The sequence below is a fragment of the Ailuropoda melanoleuca genome, chromosome 2, assembly GCF_002007445.2.
Source record: "Ailuropoda melanoleuca isolate Jingjing chromosome 2, ASM200744v2, whole genome shotgun sequence".
Taxonomy (NCBI): domain Eukaryota; kingdom Metazoa; phylum Chordata; class Mammalia; order Carnivora; family Ursidae; genus Ailuropoda; species Ailuropoda melanoleuca.
The window spans coordinates 13,428,121-13,447,862 of NC_048219.1; the positions used below are offsets into that span (position 1 = coordinate 13,428,121).

At 42.5% G+C, this 19,742-nt stretch overlaps 1 protein-coding gene across 3 annotated transcripts in view; it reads right to left on the bottom strand.

Annotated features, from left to right (window-relative positions):
- The window catches only part of KIAA0319L (KIAA0319 like), a 90,719-nt gene that overhangs the window by 70,846 nt on the left and 131 nt on the right, over positions 1-19,742 (bottom strand). Inside the window, exons 1-2 of one of the 3 annotated variants that reach the window (XR_004622325.1) lie at positions 19,420-19,651; positions 16,357-16,526 (exon numbers count right to left, since the gene is read on the bottom strand). Coding sequence is in view for 2 of the 3 variants with exons in the window: in XM_002917132.4 (XP_002917178.1) it covers positions 16,357-16,498 (142 nt within the window). In the remaining variant the exon portion in view is untranslated. Of the gene's footprint in view, positions 1-16,356; positions 16,527-19,419; positions 19,652-19,742 lie in introns of those variants that run through there. The other 2 variants (XM_002917132.4, XM_019797396.2) reach the window with 2 other exon arrangements.

A 19,742-nucleotide genomic window follows, 5' to 3' on the forward strand; every position in this document is an offset into this window, starting at 1 on the left:
ACTGGAAGCTCTGGAGCTAGCAATGCTCACTTATCATTATCATCTCTCAAAATACAGAATTCTAATAAATCTAGCACAAAATCTAGACCAGGTTTCATAATTCCAAGTAGCAGAGTGGAAAAGTCTATAGAATATATAAATTATTGCCAGAAGAAAATCATCAAATACTATAGAAAGCCGTGAACAACTCCAGAAACACTGAGAGGCAGTGCTGTTGCCTCTGGCATTTGTAAATTTTCCAGCTAATTTGGAAACTGTTCTGGCTTGCAACCAAGAAGGAAGCAGAGACAGAATGCCCACTACCTTAGGAGCCATACTGTTAAGGTCACTGGGAATTCATACTTGAACCAAATTCATCAAATTGGATCCCAGTGGAAGGGCTGACATGATGGGAATGAGAGTGGAGAGAATGCCCTGCCAGTATTATTTCAAAAAACCAAAAACCAAAAACCAAACCAAACCAAACCAAACCAAAACAAAACAACCAGTTGGTACATTCTTCTGGTGTGGAGGAAGGGGAGCCAAGTTTCTGTGGACAACAATGATTGGCGAGAACATTATATAGGCAAAATTTGCACTTAACTTTTAACATTCATTGAAACTAAAATTCTTTTTTAAAAATCTCACAATTTTATAATACAGCCAAAAATCCATTCAAAGCTTTCCTTTGATGATTATACCTGTCATGAACCAAGCCGTAGAGCAGCAGTCCTAAATTTGGTGGCGTCAGTGACCGAACTCTGCTCCACACCATCTTCCTGCAGCTATAACCAAAAGTACGCACTCTCTCGGAAGCGCTAGGTCTCGGCCAAGATGGCTGCCATACGAAAATGAGACAAGCAGGCACATTATCAATCCCCGAAACAACTCACAGGAACTGTTCAAACACAAACCACCTCAGGGGGCACCCTCCACCTTCTTTTTGACTGTCAGCATGTCTGTCACCTGCACACCCACTAACAAACAAGTACAAAAATGGTTCCAGTGACTCTCCACACCAGCTCTCTCCCGTGGCGGCTAGCACATTCAAAAAGCAAAGCAGAGGAGGTAACTAAATCCTCTGAAGGGCACAGTCAGGTATTATGAAGTTTGGAAAAAGCCGGGTAATAACCGGTGCCCTCTCTCCTCTTCAAAAGGGCCAACACTTTTTTCCTCAACTGCACACAGGTTAGATTGAAAGGTGGCAGCACCCTCACAAAGCAGCCCTTTGAAAAGAAAATAATTACCATTCATTGCCTTTGCTGTGTGCCTAGCTTTGTTAAGAGCACAGTTTGTTAAATGTGGTGGTGTAGGTGATTTGCTGAAACTAAACTAACTGCTAAATAAGAATCAATAGGCTTTGTGTCCATATTCTGACTCCTTTCCCTTGACTGTATGTAACGTTTCCACTTTTCCCAAAGACAATTCTGATCAAAGACAAACTCCCCATGGAACCAGCTGCCCAACAGATATCTCACAGCCACTATTCACGTTAACTCTTGATGATCTGCTACATGGAAAACAAGTTTCCAGCCACTTGATCCCAAAACCTGAGTGTTGAAGCACTTCTCTGATTAAGAGTACTTCGAAGAGGGACGCCTGGGTGGCTCAGTCAATTATGCATCTGCCTTTGGCTCAGGTCATGATCCCAGGGTACTGGGATCGAGTCCCATGTCGGGCTCCTTGCTCAGTGGGAAACCTGCTCCCTCTGCCTCCCACTCTCCCTGCTTGTGCTCTCTCTGACAAATAAATAAATAAAATCTTAAAAAAAAAAAAAAAAAGTACTCTGAAGAGTTAAGTCCCCTCCTGTAAACACTGTCGCTAAAGAAACCTTAAAGGTAGGGGCGCCTGGGTGGCTCAGTCGTTAAGCGTCTGCCTTCGGGTCCTGGGATTGAGCCCCGCACCAGGCTCCCTGCTCAGCGGGAAGCCTGCTTCTCCCTCTCCCACTCCCCCAGCTTGTGTTCCCTCTCTCACTGTCTCTCTCTCTGTCAAATAAAAAAATAAAATCTTTTAAAAAAAGGAAAAAAAAAAGAAAGAAAGAAAGAAACCTTAAAGGCAGTGGATTGTGGCAAATTGCTGAAGAGAAAAACCATAACATCTCTGTAGAAGATGGCAATACTTGCGGGCAAAAGAGGAGGAAAATGTTCTTTTAATCTACCAACCTAAGGCAGAATACTGATATCTTACAGGTTAAAGGGACTATGAAAGACCACCCTCATTTAATCTTGATTTAATGAAAAAAAATACATCCAGTCACCAAGGTGAGGATCACAGAGAACCTTCTGGAAATCTGAGTTAAAAAAAACATTGTTTCCAAAAAAAAATTCCATATCAAGATCAACACCCTTATTCCAGCTCACCCATCTTCTGTCCCCCACCCCACAGGTTGAGGCTGTGGCCCCTGAAATAAGACTGCCTGGGTTTGAATCTCTATGCAGCCAACTTAACTAGCTGTGTCATCTTGGGTCATTTTTCTTGGTTTCTTCATGAGTAGAAACAGAAATGATGGTAACAGTACCTAAACTCGCAGGGTTATTATAGACATAAAAGAAGGTAAGCTATGCGAAGTACTTAACACACTGCCTGGCATGTAGTTAAAGCTCAGTATATATTCGCTGCCATGACTTTTGTTGTTACTACACTTCATTTTAGCACAGGCACCACTTCTTCCAGAAAGTCTTCCTTGAGGAGACCTTCACCCCAAGATTCCTCTCTGCATATCCTCTATCATAGAATTTCTCTCACTGGATCATGTTTGTTGGTCTACCTCACCTGCTCTGCCCTAAGTGCTGGGGTTGTAACTGTATCTCTGTATTTGTAGGCCCAGTAAAATGCTTGTTTAATTTTAAACACTGACCCAATATTTAAATAAACTTATGCAATTTTTTAAACTAACAAAATCTAGGAAAAGATGTCACCTCCATTACGGAATTACTTGAGTTGTCATCATTTGAATCAGCTCCTTAATGTTAATTTCCTTGGCTAAAAGGTGGCAGGGACAGAAGAGAAAAGCAAAGTTCCCAGTTCACTAAGAAACGAGAAATGGCTTTCTGAATTAAAATGAAGAGAGCACTGAATGGGAGGTATGAGATGTGCAAAAGAGAAATGGAAGAACAGCCAAATGGATTGAGAAGAGATTGTTGAATCTAATGTAACCAGCTAGAAAAGAGCCTTTCCTGCCTAAACTAAAAAATCCTTTCAAATCACAAAGCAATCTTTGCTCACGAAAGGACCAACCAAATTTCCATTCCCCGAGCTATTCCAGGTCACTCCACTTCACTCAAAGGAAAGACAGGCTTTCACCACAGAACTTTCTGAACAAAGTGACAGTGGAGAATGGTTTCCAGTTCACCTAGACAAATGGCCACCCATCACGGATGACATCTAGAGCCATTCAATTTTCCTTCTTCTGAGCATTGATGAGAATGAAAAGAAAAAACTCCTCAAAGTTTTGGTCACCTAGGTAGAAAAGATGGAAACCAGTCTATCACAATTCTAATGCCTCTAGCTTCTACCAGATACCTTTTAAAAAATCCGAAGTTTGCATTAATTGGATACAGTTACTATTAAGTTTCAAAGACTTATCTGTTAAGGTTTAGTCCAAAGCCATTTTCACAACCAAGCAGCAAGTGAGAGTATTAATCAAAACACTGGTATAGCTGAAAATAGCTCTCCTGCCATAAAGTCACCAAAAATGATCCAGTCATCAAGGGCTTTATAATATTTAAAGGCAGACTGGAGGCAAATGATTAAACCATTAAATGATTAAACTTTATAATATTTAAAGGCAGAATGGAGGCAAATGATTAAAAAAAAAAAAAACAAAAGAACCTGTAACTAGGGGGTTATATGGCTGCATATAATATACTCAGAACCTCCTGCTTCGCTTTTTCTCCCACCACCTTATGACTAAAAGACCGGAGAATGCTGTCAGCAAGAAGAGCACGCCTCCAAGCCACAGCATGAAGGAACCCACACCTCTCTAAGTAACACTAGCTTTGTACTTCAAAAAGCACAGGTATCAGAAGATAACAGATAAACTTCATCCTGTACATAAAAGTGGTTCTAAAAAGAAATTGTTTTTCTATAGAGAAAGCTCCCAGGTATGATGTGATGAATCTATCAATTCCCTATACGGACCACTTATAGATGTTATTGTTAAAAACCTGCAGTTGACTGCTGTCTCTGACTGCAGGGCTGATAAATTATTTGCATTCATCACAATCATACCAACCTTTTCTGGAAACCCACACACAGTGAACCTTGAATCAGAGCACTGCTTTTTTTTTCAGGAAGGTTTTCAAAATTTTTTGCTGGCTGATTTGGTTTTCTCAAGAGAAGGTCATTTAGAGGACTGTGGCAGAGATATGTAAATTAAATAAAATAGCAGTAAGCTTGAGAGGATATAAGGAAATAATAGAGCAAACCATGAAGTGCTATTTCAGCAGATATGGCCAATAAAGGAAAAGTTTATGTCAATTTATCCACTAGAAATTTCTCTTTTTGGAGAATTATGTAAGTGTCANTTTACTTAAAAAAAAAAAAAAAAAAAAACACCACCTTGCAGTGGGCTGAACTGGGACATGTGAGGACTCAATACAACCAAGCTTTGAATTCTTAAATATCTTAAACCACTTTTTGCTTATAGCAAATAAAATGCAGAGCTACAGATGCTTTCTCATCTGTGTGTAAATGAAAGCAAAACTGTGTGAGTAGTTAGTATTCTTAGAATTTCTGAGAGCCAGTTTATTTAAATTAAATCCAAGCCAATCTGTATCTGTACAGAAATAATTTTCTCAGGGCTCTTATTCTCTAGACTTTACAGAGCTGTACATACTCGTCTCTCCACCTCTCCCTCTGAGATAAAGAAGTGAAAAGAGATCTGCAGGTTAAAAATCACTTCAAATGAATCTGGGAGAAGGAAGTTCAAAGGGATTGGAATATCACTTGTTTCACCAGCCTGTTATAGAACAGGGTTCAGCTCTTCCCTGCCCGATTCTTTGTGCTCCCATGGCATATCTTGGAATTTATCATGCTTCTTTATGCTTCTATATCTATCTCTGCCTCCATAGTGTGAACTCTCTGATGGCAGGAACTGGGTTTTATTTAGCTGGAGACACTGTCTGTTGACCTGAATTGTATATATCTACAGTATGTACATAACACCCAGATATTAATTATCATTAAGTGACTTGAATTAAGCAGTAAGCATATTTTAAGGCACTGAATATAAGACAATGCATACAACTAGGGATCACAAATATTAGGAAAGTGTAATCTAGTTAAAGTCATCAACATAATGCAGCACCAACATTCAGAGAATCTGTATTGTTTGGTTTATTTACTGTAGTCATGTGGCCCTTAATAGACTTCGTTTTGGTGACATGGACTTACAAGTGTCTTACTCTTATACCTCCATTTTCAAATTCATTGTAATACTCAATCTCCTGACAGAAATAAAAATTGGGGCAAGATGGTCAACACTTCTCACTACCAAATCACCCAGTATGGACTCCCTCTAGCCACAGAGAAACTGGCCTCTCCTTATCATCATCTGTAAAACAGCAATATTACTCTGCTGCTTCAAAAGCGACATTAGTTCTGAGCAGGGCAATAAGGATATCCAAACGTGTGTCTCACACACACACATACTCCCCACAGACACACAGGAAAACCCTTGAAAACACATCACACGCAGGGCCTTCGTTCTTTTCCTTGTCCTCCCCACTGACAGAGGCAGCCATGCTGCCAAGGGAGCAACCCCCACGTGAAATATAAAGAGTGGAGGCGAAACAGCTCAATCAAAACAGCGTGGAAAGGAAAGGAGGGTATGCTTGTCAGTGAAAGTCTCCGTGGAAAGGCCAGACAACTTCTGCTTCTGCCTCGACCATCCTGGGCAAACAACCCTGCTCAAGGTCTGCTTAGCTGAGCTGAGAGGCCAAGCCCTCCATTTAACCTTTCACAGAAGAGGTAACATGAAAATTCACCCTGTTATCTGAAAAGTGCATTGTGAGAAATGTCAGGGTGCGGCTTATAAGCACTCTGGAGAGCACAGCTGAGAGCGATTTTGAAATGAGCAGTTGGAGACTGATGAAACGGAATGCGCAGGTAGGAGAGAGCTCTGCACTGCTCTTGCACTTGGGGCTGTTATGCTTCGGGCTAAAAGCCACAGACTGACCCAGCAGGATGCAGATTACTCAACTTCCTGAAATGGAATCGGGCTCCTCTGCTTCTCTCTCCATTTATTCTGATTAAGACTCACTCATTTTACCTGGCCCACTTCCGTAAGCCTCCAGCTGACTCAGGCTGCCCCCACTTAAGGACAATAAACACGGAGCTGTGTTCTCACACACACAACACAGATACACACAGACACAAACAGAGGAGTCATTTCTTTGAAAAGCCAGTCCTTTCAAAATTTTAAGTCTGAATCTGAAATTAGAGTAGAGAAGGAAAACCAGATCAATATAAACTCCCCATCTCCCAGGTCTGATAATACCAGTCGTTCCCCCTATTACCTAAAAGTGAGAGAATCGGCGAGCACACATTTATTTCGAACGCAAATGTGGTACTGGATTAGAATCAAAGCATAATGTGAAGCCAGTTGGAAGAAAGACAGCATTCCTCAAAATCCTGTCATTCACTGGGAGGGTTTGAAAAGGGGAACTGGGGTGAGTATACTGGGCACTCACCGCAGCGGAAGTCTGCAGTTGGTGGGGTCAGATAGGCCCTGGCCAGCATTCCTCTATGCTTTTGTTTCTCCTAGAACAGTGTCTGTGATGGTTAATGCACCCTTCAGGGACATTCTTTTTTTTTTTTTTTTTAAGATTTTTTTATTATTTATTCGACAGAGATAGAGACAGCCAGCGAGAGAGGGAACACAAGCAGGGGGAGTGGGAGAGGAAGAAGCAGGCTCATAGCAGAGGAGCCTGATGTGGGGCTCGATCCCATAATGCCGGGATCACGCCCTGAGCCGAAGGCAGACGCTCAACCGCTGTGCCACCCAGGCGCCCCCCTTCAGGGACATTCTTAACTCCTGCTTATCTTAAGGTATTTTAGTTTCTTTTTGAGATTAACCAGAGAAGTTCAGAATCTGCAGAATTCGGTACTTGCCTGATGCTAAGCATTGGAACCGTTCACCAGAGGGCCTGAGTAACCAACCTGATGCCAAAAAGACAGGAGCACACTGATGCAGAAAAGAATTTCAAGAGCTGACTGGCTAGGTATATCTAATACTTACTATGAAGTCACTAGAGGACAAACACTTCCAAGAGGTAAAGGCTGCAGCCGTCACACTTTCCCAAATCTCCAGATAACCACCCTCCCCGCTTATTTGGGGACATGGGTTATTAATGGTGGAGAGAGTAGGCTGGATCGAAAAGGAAAGCTGGAAACATATTGTACTGTAGACAGGGGCTTCACCTACACAATTCTTAGCAGAAGGTCACTCCATTGAGGCCAGACATCAAACTGCCTTGTCTCCTATACTTCTAGGATTTTGCAGAGAAGACTGGGTTTCCACTGTCATTGAATTACCCTGGGACCCTAGGGAGGCATTAGCCTCTTTCAAGGGAAACTTGATACCAGTTTACACCATCCCTTTCAAAGAGATTTCCTGTTCCCTAGGAATGGCAAAGGAATCACCACACTGCAAGCTCCAGGAGCACAGAGACCATGTCTGTCTTACCGCTGCATTTCTAATGCCTAGGATTGTAGGTACACAATAAATGTATTTCAAAGGAAGGGACTAACTCTGGCAAGCTACTTCAGACACAAAATACAAAAGTGCTATTGAATCAGCCCCAGTCAAAGCAATAACCAGGCCTAGCACAAGGCCTTGCCAAGCACGGGTACATCATCAGTTTGGGGGAAAGTGAATTGGGGCTGAGGGCCAGATGCTGTCATGATAGCATAACAGAGTCCCCTTCCAGAGGAAAAGTATCCCTGGCTAAAAGAGGAAACAAGTAGTCAGTCTTGCTCCTCAGTGGCATGTTGTAAGTATGGAAAACATACAAGATAGCTCATTCTGTCACGGCATGGCTTCAACCAACCTCAGGCCTATAAAGCCATACGAATGGAGGTTTCCTTTTCCTGACAATGCAGAAAGGCCAGCTGCCTGCCTGCATTCTACTTCTAAAAAAATGTGGGAACTGAGATCCACTGGGCAGAGGTTAAAGAAGCTAGCAGAGACCTCAAACCTGCTGCCCACTGAGTCATCTTAGGGTCAGACAAGAGTTTAATCGAATAGGATTTTACATTATCATTTTATAATGACTACTGTTAACACTTGCTGAACTGTTATTTACGCACCTGGGAGTAGATGAAATATTTGTGTCAACATTTTATTTAGTCCTCAGAACAATCCTATGAGAGATACTGTCATTCTCATTTTGTAGATGAGAAACCTGGGTTTCAGTAACACCACCCAGTATATGAGAGAACCAGGACTTGGCTAATGAATAGGTAGGTAGTCAAGACCCATTCTTGCAACTTCTCTCTAAAATTTATCCATTATTGCCTGAAATCAAAAGTGGCTCAAGGATCTTAACCACACAGGCTGACTTTTCTTAATGAAGCTCTTGGATGAAAGATCAGAAAGAAAGTTGAAAAGGCAAGCCCTCAAACCAAGAGCTATGCACTTTGACCCGAACTTCTCAATACTACTCATCTGAGACATCCAAACACTAACCACACACACAGTTCTGGATCTTGTTCCTACCATTTCCACACAATACCGTGAATTGGAAGATGTTCCAATTAGTAAGATTTTTATGCAAATCTCCAAAATCAGCCCAAAGGCTTGCTTTGGCCCTGCAATTGTTATTTTGTTTTTATAAATCCCTCCACTTTTATTATTCCCTCCCTTGAGGAATTCCTGATGCAAGTCCATTTCAGACAGCTTTTAAATCACATTGGATTTACTGCCCAATTATGCCATTTTCTTATCCCTCTTCACTTCACACAAGTTAGGAAATAAATTTGGGTTTGCATTATGTTTCTGAAGGGCAAAAAGTACCCACCAAAATTATACTCCAAGATACACAGCAAGACTTAAAATGATTATCTTTTACTGAAGAGTGTTTAAGCAAGACACAATTACTTCATTTCACTGGGAGAGAGGTTAATTTTAGAGGATGTTCACTGATCTTAGGTCAATTAAGTTGTGATAGAACAAGATCCCAAAGACTTGCTCGATGCTAGCTGAATTTTAGAATCAAAAAGTTTGCAGTTTGTGTTAACAACCAGAAAACTCTACCTTTCCCCAGCTGCCATATGCTCAAGTCATTATCCTACAATCTGAGGAGACAGATTTAGGATTAATAATTTATCACCTTCCTGTACTGCAATATAGTTAAGAATATAGGACAGTTTGGCAGGAGAAAGTTCCTGCTGAAGGCTCATCACTATGAGATATATTCCATTAGTCATCACCTTAAATTAGGAGCCCAGCAAGAACAGAGATATAATGCCCCCTAAAAAGTCCCCTGAAAATGCTTTTCTCCTAAAGATGCAACCAATGCATGGTCAAAATATATTACTCTCTTAAAAGAAAAAGATACCACTCGGTCTGTCTGGTACTATAGCCCTCAAGTACAACCAAAGGGTAGGGGCAAAGGAGGAAACTGAGTTCAGGTGACTTCTGTCTGCCAGGGGCAAATGCAGGCAGTTATGAGAACAAAAAGAGAATGATAACGAGTGGGGAAAAGACTTCTTGCTAAACCAGAAGCTACCTTTGTCCCATCTGCAGTCTCTATGGGGAGTTGAAGGTCCCACCCAGAGTTTGGGACTAATTAAAAAATAAAATACGTCAGGGATGCCTGGCTGCCTCAGTCAGTATAGAGGCGACTCTTGATCTCGGGGACTGTGAGTTCAAGCCCCATGTTGGGTGTAGAGATTACTTAAAAAATAAAAAACAAAAAATAAAAAAATATGGCTGAGGTAAATGGAGACCAAAATATCATCTTTATAGGGGCGCCCAGGTGGCACAGTCGCTTAAGCATCTGACTCTTGTTCCGGCTCAGGTCATTATCGCAGGGTTGTGACGTTGAGCCCAGTGTGGCGCTCCACTCTCAGCACACGTTCTCCTAAGATTCTCTTCTCCCTCTGCCCCTCCCCCCACATACACACTCTTGCTTGCATGTGTGCTCACTAAGATAAAAAATATATCATCTTTAACATAAGTGAGACTGGAGAACACAGCTTAGATGTACACTCAGAAATGGGCTTTCTAATTAATTAAACTTAGCCAATTGGACACATGCAGGCTGTCCTGGCATGGGCAGACCAGTTAGAGCATGGCAGGGAGAGAGCACATGCCAATCCTGAAGACTGGCCATTCCATACAACAGGATTCTTTTCCAATCTCACCAATCAGGAAAAAATCACTCTTCCATTCAGGGAGAGAGCAAAGGCAGAAAAAAGAGCAAAGATTACCTTCCAAATTCTGTTTCCCTCCTAGGAAGTGAAGTGCCCATTTAACGAGCCAAGATTGGAAAACAGAGAAGGAAAGAACAATTCTCAACACGTATATTCCAACGTGGTGCTATTTCCAGCATTATTTTTAGGTTAACCCCAAACCTTTATTGCCACCTACTATGTGCTAAATGCTAGGTATGTAACTATGATTCAGACAGTTTAATGAAGCAGACACATAAGTGATCAATCCTAGTAGCTGTCTACTCCCAGCCATGTCTGCTAGGATTACTTAAGTTACTGACTTAGAACAGAGGTTACTCCTTGGCATACCTGGTATCAGACTCACCACCTACCGTAAATACCTATAAAACTGGACAGAATACACAGACAAGTGTTTTTACTCAGGAGATGACAGGCGGTACAGGCTACAATCCCCAAGAGAGAGGAAACTTGAAGTGAGCCCTACAATTGCCCAGTTCTCTGTTAAGGGACAACTTCCCAATCACAGCACCAAAAGCTGGAACTTGAAGAGAACACAGGGATCTCACTGAGCCCCAGAAGCAGAGTTCTGAATTTGGCTAGACCTGGAGTGGTGAGACATTGGAGAGGAAGGAGCTTTGAGAAGAGGGAGCCCCAGAAGTCCTTTGGGAGGGTTCCCTGCCAGGATGAGGACTAGAATGTAAAGGTACAGGGCAAGACCCGAGGTTTATTAGATAGTAGATGTTACAGGGCTGAGAGGGAAACAGAATCACTAGAGGTCAAGCAGTGCTGGGGGGTGGGGGGGAGGCAGGAATAAGAGCACTTTGGAACTTGACTCTGCCAGAGCAAAGAAATCACATGAACACCACAGACCGGCAGACACCAGAAAGGCCTCACCTTAGGATTAAGGACCACACTTTAGAGCAAGACCTCCTCTGAATCTCCCCTCAACACAGCCTAAAACCACACACTATATAGCATGGTATAAGCGAGATGTACAGACCCCATGAGAACATAAAGGGTAAGTTCAAACCAGGGGCCTCAGGGAACATGTCAGAAAGGAGCTTATGTTTACCTGTATCAGAATCCCTCAGTGAGAACAGTTAACAGTATATGCCGAGGAACAGAGCACTCTGCGTGGAAGCAAGAGACGGGACTCTACGAACAGTGATTCGAACGTGGAGGAGAGAAAGGAGTGTGGCATGACTCAGGGATTTCTACCTCGGAATGCAAGTGGAGGTGGTCTTTTCACTGTTATAGGGAATACAGAAGGAAGAGGGGCAAAGGACCATGGGTTTGGTCTTGATACATTAAGTTAGAGGTAGCTGGGAGACATCCAGTTGGAAAAGTGTGACATACGTGGCTGTGTGCTCTGGAAAGGAGTAAACAAACAGCTATGGATTTGGGAGTCAAGAGCACACAGGTTACAGTTGTGGGAAAAAATGAGGTTGCTCAGGGGGAGCACTAAAGAGTGAGAAAAGAAAGGGAAGAAACAGAACGCTGAAGAACAAAACATTGAAGGAACAAGCTGACAAGGGAAGTGAGGGAAGAATAATTAGAAAGTGCAGCGCGTCGGCTGGAAGGGAAACAGAGAAGGGCACTGCATCCCTCTGTCTTTTCACCTGCCATGGCACAGGTCTTAAACATCCATCTCCCTCACGAAACTGGGAGTTCTTCCAGGGCAGGAAGTGTACTGTGTTGTTCTGATCTTTATTACCCTCATTCCTAGCCTAGGACCAGACTGCTAGTAAGTTCTCAAAAACTGGTTCTGAATTGAATACTTGTTCTCTGAACTTACTTATTAACTCATTGTGTAATTTACCTCCCAGCAGCCGGGGAACATCAGTACAAGTGTTCACAGCCAATTGTTAGCTTTAGTCCTACAGAAGCTTCTGTGACTCGCCATAGTTTAGGTTTCCAGTGCTGGTGGAGGCCCTCTCACCTCCCACACACATGCAGACAGAACTCTTGAGACGTACATATTCTTTCTTCAGATATGTTAGCATATTGTGAATATTTGAATCAGACTTTGTTTCTCTCAAAGGCATTGTGTCTCCTTAAGGTACCTTCATGTACCTCTGCTCTGAGCGTGTTAATTTTAAACTCTCAAATGACAGATGATGTTAATGTTAAATTCTCAAAGAACAATTCCCTTATTTCTCATTTATTAATTTATTCAGTCAACAAATATTTTTATGGTGAACCTACTATCTGCCAAACACTCAGTACTTGCTGGGAATACCTAGTATAAGTAAAACAGGCAAAACGTCTGCCGTTAAGAATTTGTTATCTCTTGCAGGACTTTCCAAATTCTTGGAGTCACCTCACTTTCGTCTACAGATACTGATAATCCCCAAGTCCAAAATGCTATCTTTAAGCCATTTAACAATAACATTAAACAGAAAAACAGTGATTCAATGGTCCATAAGGAAAACACAGAGCATCTTTTGTCAGACAAATTGTAATCACTGCTTTCTAGCGGTGGGCTTCGGCGCTGAACACGGAAGTTGAAATCAAAAAGGAGCCCACTGTACGTAAGTCAGTGGGTGCCTAGGGTTCTGCTAGGGATGGAGTAAACTGCCAAGTGGTAAACAGTAATTACAAGGGAGCTGCCTTGGGGCGCCTGGGTGGCACAGCGGTTAAGTGTCTGCCTTCAGCTCAGGGCGTGATCCCGGCGTTATGGGATCGAGCCCCACATCAGGCTCTTCTGCTATGAGCCTGCTTCTTCCTCTCCCACTCCCCCTGCTTGTGTTCCCTCTCTCGCTGGCTGTCTCTATCTCTGTCAAATAAATAAATAAAAATCTTTAAAAAAAAAAAAAAAGGGAGCTGCCTTATNCCTGCTTGTGTTCCCTCTCTCGCTGGCTGTCTCTATCTCTGTCAAATAAATAAATAAAAATCTTTAAAAAAAAAAAAAAGGGAGCTGCCTTACTTTGGTTAGTTTTTCAGGAATAATGCATACAATCCATAAGCTAAATGACAACAGCAAACAATCAAGAATGTATTTTATTAGAGAAATCTTAAAAGCTCCATTAAAAATGAAACAAACTCACAAGTAGATAAAACTGACTCAGGCTGCCAATGCCAGGTTTTTGCTGCCATTATTTTGTGTTGCCTTTTCAGGTTTCAGGTAGGTTTTTTCCTCCCCCCTATTAAAAAAGTTATACATATACACAGAAAAAAGATCTAGAAAACACAGAAACTATACAGAAATAATAATTCCACCATTCAAAAAATATATAAACATTTAATTATGTATCTTGTTTCAGACTTTCTATTATATAAAAGTATTTTTCTCTTTTCACATAATGGGCACCATTGTGAATATGCAGTTGTATATCCTGCTTTTATCACTGAACATTAAGAGCATTTCCCATGTACTTATTCTTCTAAACTGTGAATTGAAGTTGGATAATATTTCACATGTGGACATGCCATAATCTTACCACGCTCCTACCGTTGGGCAGATTGTGGCAATGTTTTGCAACATAAAATAAATGAGTGTTGATGAATGTTCTCATTCACAACCATCTAAATATATCCTTAAGATAAATTCCTCAAAGGGAAATTACAAGGGTCAAAGATATTAACTTTTTAAAGATCTTGATACTTATGCCAAAAGTTCTCCGTTCAAACTTCCCAGCATTGTATGAGGGCAACCACATCACCCACAGGCAGCATTAAATATATTTACTTCAATCTTCATCAATACGATAAGTTAAAAAAAGATCTCTCATTTTAATCTGTGGTTCTTTGGGGGCACCCGGCTGGCTCAGTTGGTGGAGCATGGGACTCTTATCTTGGGATTGTGAGTTTGACCCCCACATTGGGCACCGAGATTACTCAATTTAAAAAAAAATTTAATCTGCAGTTCTTTGGTTAGTAACAAGAATGTACATTTTTTAAATGCTTATAAATCATTTTAATTTCTTATTTCTCTCTCTTTGTATGTCGTTTATTTTTTCTATTAAGATATTAGTACATTTGTTAAAAAACTGATGTGAAAAAGCTCTGATAAGTTAAAATATATAAGAAATCTGTCTGTCATGTGTTACCTGCATGTTCCCTCAGTTTGAACACACATGGTTCTTGGTTCTTCCATGGCAGAAGCTTCAAACTTCTCTAAAATGAAACTGGTATGATCTAATCCCCACCAGAACCACTCCCAACAATACCACTTTTGCACTTCTATACTCAATCTGCTCACCGTTGGTGTTTTTAAGCACCAAGCTGAGGGGATACTAAAGCCTAGCCCAGTAAACCCACAGTACTCCGTTTAACCAAGTGCTACACTACAAATACAGAAACACTCAGAAATGCTTCTCCCTCCCCTGTACGTGGAATTCCTCAACTAACAAGCTGCTCATCATGATTCAATGCAAAAAACTGTCTTTGGTCCTCCAAAAGATTACCTGTGGTTGGAAGGCAGAGTAGCAGAAGAAAAAGAGCACAGGCTATTGAGTGAACAGACCTGGATTTAGACTCCTGGCTCTGGTGTGTTCTTGCTGTGTGATCCTGGTCAAGTCATTCTGCCTCTCTAGGCCTCAATTTCTTTATGGATAAAATGAGACTAAAACTATCTGTTTTAGGATTATCATGGGGACTCAGTGAGATAAGATATGTAATGTTTATAACCAAGGGCCTGGTATTTGGTAGGTACTCTTCAAAAAATGTGATTTTCCTACTCTGATAGTGCTAAATCAGTTACTTACTTAACACAAATGATCTTACATAAAATGTTGGCCTGAAATAGTTAGCTGTCCCAGCAAAGCATCATCTGGGTAAAAAAACATTTAGGTCAGCTTTCTGTCAACTGCAATTTTCACTGCTATAATTATGCAATCATCAACCACCACTGCAGGACAACAAAAACCCCAAAGCTGATGTTACCGAAATTGCTAAATACAATAATTACTTGATTCTCTAGATCGTGACCTCCAATTCCTTTAGGAAAGCAACAGAAATCTATGGATTTATAGGAGCAAAAGGCTGATTAGTTATCCCAGACAGTGGACTCTACAACACAAGGCTTTTGTCACTGCCCAGAATGGCAGGATACTGAGAAGTCTTTCTGAAACTGCTGTTCTCTCACATTCCATACTCCAAAAAGAACAATGTCAACAAAAGAAAGAAAAAAATGACAGAAAGAAAGAGGACTCTTTGAAATTTAACCTTCTTCACACTCTTTCCTGGCAAGAGGTTCTAGCTTGGGGAAATAATCTCTAGGAGGAAAGCATACTTTATGAAATCTATCAGCATAACCCCTTTCTATAGAAAAAGCAAGGAAAACATTCTTCCTACAAGTGAAGATTCCTTTAGGAAAGGAAAGGAAGCAAAGTATCGTTTACTAAGCACCTATGTTCACAGGGCTGTAGAACACACTTTAATTACAGTGTCTCTCATATCAAGCTGTAAGGCAAATCTTATCCTTCCTCACAGACAAAAGGTAACTTGCTCAAGGTTTCATAGTTATTAAGTAAAAACATCCAGCTCCAGGACCCAGGTCTTTCCAATTTTCAAATGTTTTTCTTTTCATTACATCTCCACCAAATCTTCAAATGATCGTGCCAATCCCCTTTTACAAAAAAGAACCCAATTTTAATTGTGTTTCCAAAACAAATAAACCCAACAAACTAAGTGTCCACCAAAAGGATGACCACTGGGACGCCTGGGTGGCTCACTCGGTTAAGCATCTGCTTTTGGCTCACGTCATGATCCTGGGGTCCTGAGATTGAGCCCCACATGGAGCCCCACATTGGGCTCCTTGCTCAGCAGGGAGCCTGCTTCTCCCTCTGCCTTCCACTCCCCCTGCTTGTGTGCTCGCTCGCTCTCTCTCTGACAAATAAATAAATAAAATCTTAAAACACAAAAGGATGACCATTTCTGTCAATGAGCAGATTACTTTTCTGCCTCCTACTAGTCTTTAATATGAACTGACTCACACAGAGTGCCCTTTATATCTTAAATCTATAAAGAAAATGGTACCTGTTGACAACCACAGAGCACTGAAGCAGAAGCAAGTATAAAACAGGTACAGGCTTCTCAACCATTTCGTGGATATCTGCCAACAAGATCCAAAAAAAATCCAGGAAGCAGGGCTTGGCTTGACTCCCAGCCTCTTCTCCATGGCCTTCCAGACAGGCGGAACCAGTTCACTATAAAGACAAAAAGGGAAGAAATTATATGCCAAGTAATTAATAGTTGATTCCTGGAAATGTAGAGTGCTAGAGAATGTGACAGATTAGGGGGAAGAGAAATTTCAAGTTTGTCTTTCACTGCTCATACCTGCCCGTAAAATTTAAACCTGAGCCTTGACAAAGCCTATAATTATCAGGATAAAAACATAGCAAGGGATATGAAATGAACCCACTGTAAAACTGAAAGACTTTACATTCTATTATTTTCTAAGCTAACAGTAAATCACCTGTGTGGAAGAATGGAAAAAAGCACCAGCCCAAAGAAAGGAAGAACTGAGCTTGAGTTCCAGTTCGGCTACTAATAGCTTTGTGACTTTGACCAAACACTCTTACCTATGATGAGGTTGGACGACCAGAGGTGAGCACCTGAGAGTTTTGTCTAGCTGTGCTTTAAAAAAATTTTTCATGTGGGGCGCCTGGGTGGCACAGTGGTTAAGCGTCTGCCTTCGGCTCAGGGCGTGATCCTGGCGTTATGGGATCGAGCCCCACATCAGGCTCCTCTGCTATGAGCCTGCTTCTTCCTCTCCCACTCCCCCTGCTTGTGTTCCCTCTCTCACTGGCTGTCTCTATCTCTGTCGAATAAATAAATAAAATCTTTAAAAAAAATTTTTTTCATGTGACTATCTTTAGGAAACACATGCGCTCTCCAGTTTACTACTGCCCCACCACTATGATCTTAAAAATCTAAGTAACACTTCGACGTCACCTTCCTGATCGCTAGAATCATTTGCAATTCCTGACTCGAATTCACAGATACACTCAACAAATATTTGCACAGCCCTTATTATGTGCTAGACATTATGCTGGCTACTTTGGAATCTAGGAGCTGGATAATTTAGGTTCCTTCCAGAGAAAAAATTATTTTCATCTGTTTCATCTCTCTTATACAACTTCCCTACATTGTATAAATTATTATATAAATCTTGGCAATATCATGAGGGTTGGTTGAGTTCTGAAGAAGCAATTAAAATTCTTCTGTCCTAAATGTGCACCTGTCACCCACATGTGGCAAATGACTCCAACCCCCAACCGCAGCCAGCATACGAGGAGATTGACATCACATGGGTTGGATATCAATATTGACTAATACCAGGAAATAGATACAGGCACACACAGATGCAAAACTGAGGTACAGCCCACCCAAGAAAAGGCTTTCACTGAGCCTCAAGCATCTGAAGGAACTCTTTCTCATTCACTTCCATCCATTCTGATTTCTAGTAGTTTTGAAGTTGTATACTAGGGAGCAGGAAGCTGAAAGATGTGTGGGCCAGTGACATGCTCAAGAGATTATGAAATGGAGCCCAAGTTAGAAAGTCTATCCAGCAACTTCTCTAGCCTCCCAAGATGGAACAGCGAGTGTTCGTGTGTGTGTGTGTGTGTGTGTGTGTGCGGATCTTACCCAACACATTTCTGCCTACCACAAAAGGATTTTAAACTGAAAGTGACTCAACACCTGTCATCAATAGCGTGACAGGTGGGCGACAGAAGCATAAAAGAAATGAATAGGTTTTGAAAATGGGAGTAATAAACACCATTGAATTAGCAAGCTGATTAGAAGTGCAATGTCTTACAAGCCATGCATAAGAGAGAAGCAGAGCTCTTTTCATGTGAACTCCCAACAAGCCATGCCTCTGAAATAAATCTACAATTGCCTAAGGGCACAAATCACTGCTAGGGTCGTCAAAGCCTTGCTGACCAGAGGCAAGAACAACACATCACCAAGATCCAAAGGGTCTGTTATAGAATCAAAGGGTAAAAACCCAGGGAGAGAACACACACCCCCACAACACTTGACAAACTAAAGTCTAGAAAAGCTTGCAATAGTTTTGGCATTTAGGGCGTTACAAGTACACCCGAAAAAAAAGCACTCTCTGTTGCAGCAGCTGTTCAGACAGAGCAGGGGGTAATGTTTACTTAATACTTCAGGTTGATGGGGGATGTATCATAGTTCAGTCTGTCAGCTACATACGTGGAACTCCATTTATGTACACAGCGATAAGATATGTTTGAACAACGACACAGCAAGTCTGCAACAGCCTATTCAGCTGCAATGAGTAATCAAGAATAAAGCTCTTAAAAAAAAAAGTCTCAAGATATTTGGGAAAGTTACAGAACAGACTGCCATGAATAACTTTGCTTATATTTGCAGACATTGTTTTCCAAATAGCTGGAAAAATGAACAGATTGTTCTGGGAGGTCGTCTTCCCAATTTGTTCCTAGCTCCCAGTCTGTTAATCACAGAAGAAAGCACAAGGACAGTCAGCTAATTCTCTTCGCTAACTGCATCTATGGTCGGTTGAGCACAAGCACCAGGAGGCGAGAGAAGGAAAAGCTTTCCTAGAACCGCCTGAGGTTCTCTTTTGACTTCCTTCGTTTCACCTTTGTGCTCACTGCAGACACCACAGAACCCCTCCGTGGGGAATAAATTTCTAAATCCGGAATAAGGCAGGTTTCGCAGGGTAATTTACACATCGTGCTCAGCCCCGCCCCCCTCATTCTGCATCAACTTTCTATCTTGGTGGGGAGACCAAACACAAGAGACAGCAGCTAAGGGCGAGGCTGCAGAAGTCTAGGGAGGAAGGACAGCGGCGCCCCGAGCCCGGTCAGTCTGTCAAGGGATGGAGGATGCTGCATGACCAGGCCCGGGCCCAAAATAAACGAGGTTCAGCCTGGGATTCGAGCTCCGCACCTGCAAAAAGCCAGAAGCAGCTGGCTGCCCTAGCCGGGCCAGGAGCGCCACCTCCGGGTCCCAACACCCGGCCAGCGCACCCTCAGAAATAGCCCGTCCCGCTTGCCCCTCCCCTGAGCTCGTGGTCCTCGGCCTGGCAGCCAGCCGCCCCCGGCCACCTACCGGGGCTCAGGGCCACACAGCGGGGCCCCGACTCTCGGCGGCCTCCGCCTCCTCCCGGTCCATGGGGTCGGGGCCCCAGCCTTCGCTCCCCTCACCCGGAGGAGGAGGAAAAGGAAGAAGGTAGTGCGGGCTCCCCACCCGGACAGCTCCCTCTCGCCTCAGCCTCCCAGGACAGCGACCGCGGCCGGAAACGCCGCCTCCTCCCACCTCCCGGGCTCAACCCGGAAACACACTCTTCACGCTAACCAGCCCTCCTGAGCCCCCCCGCCTCCCCGGAAGCTCAATTCCTGCCGCGAGCCCGAGGGGAAGGAGGGGCAGTGCTG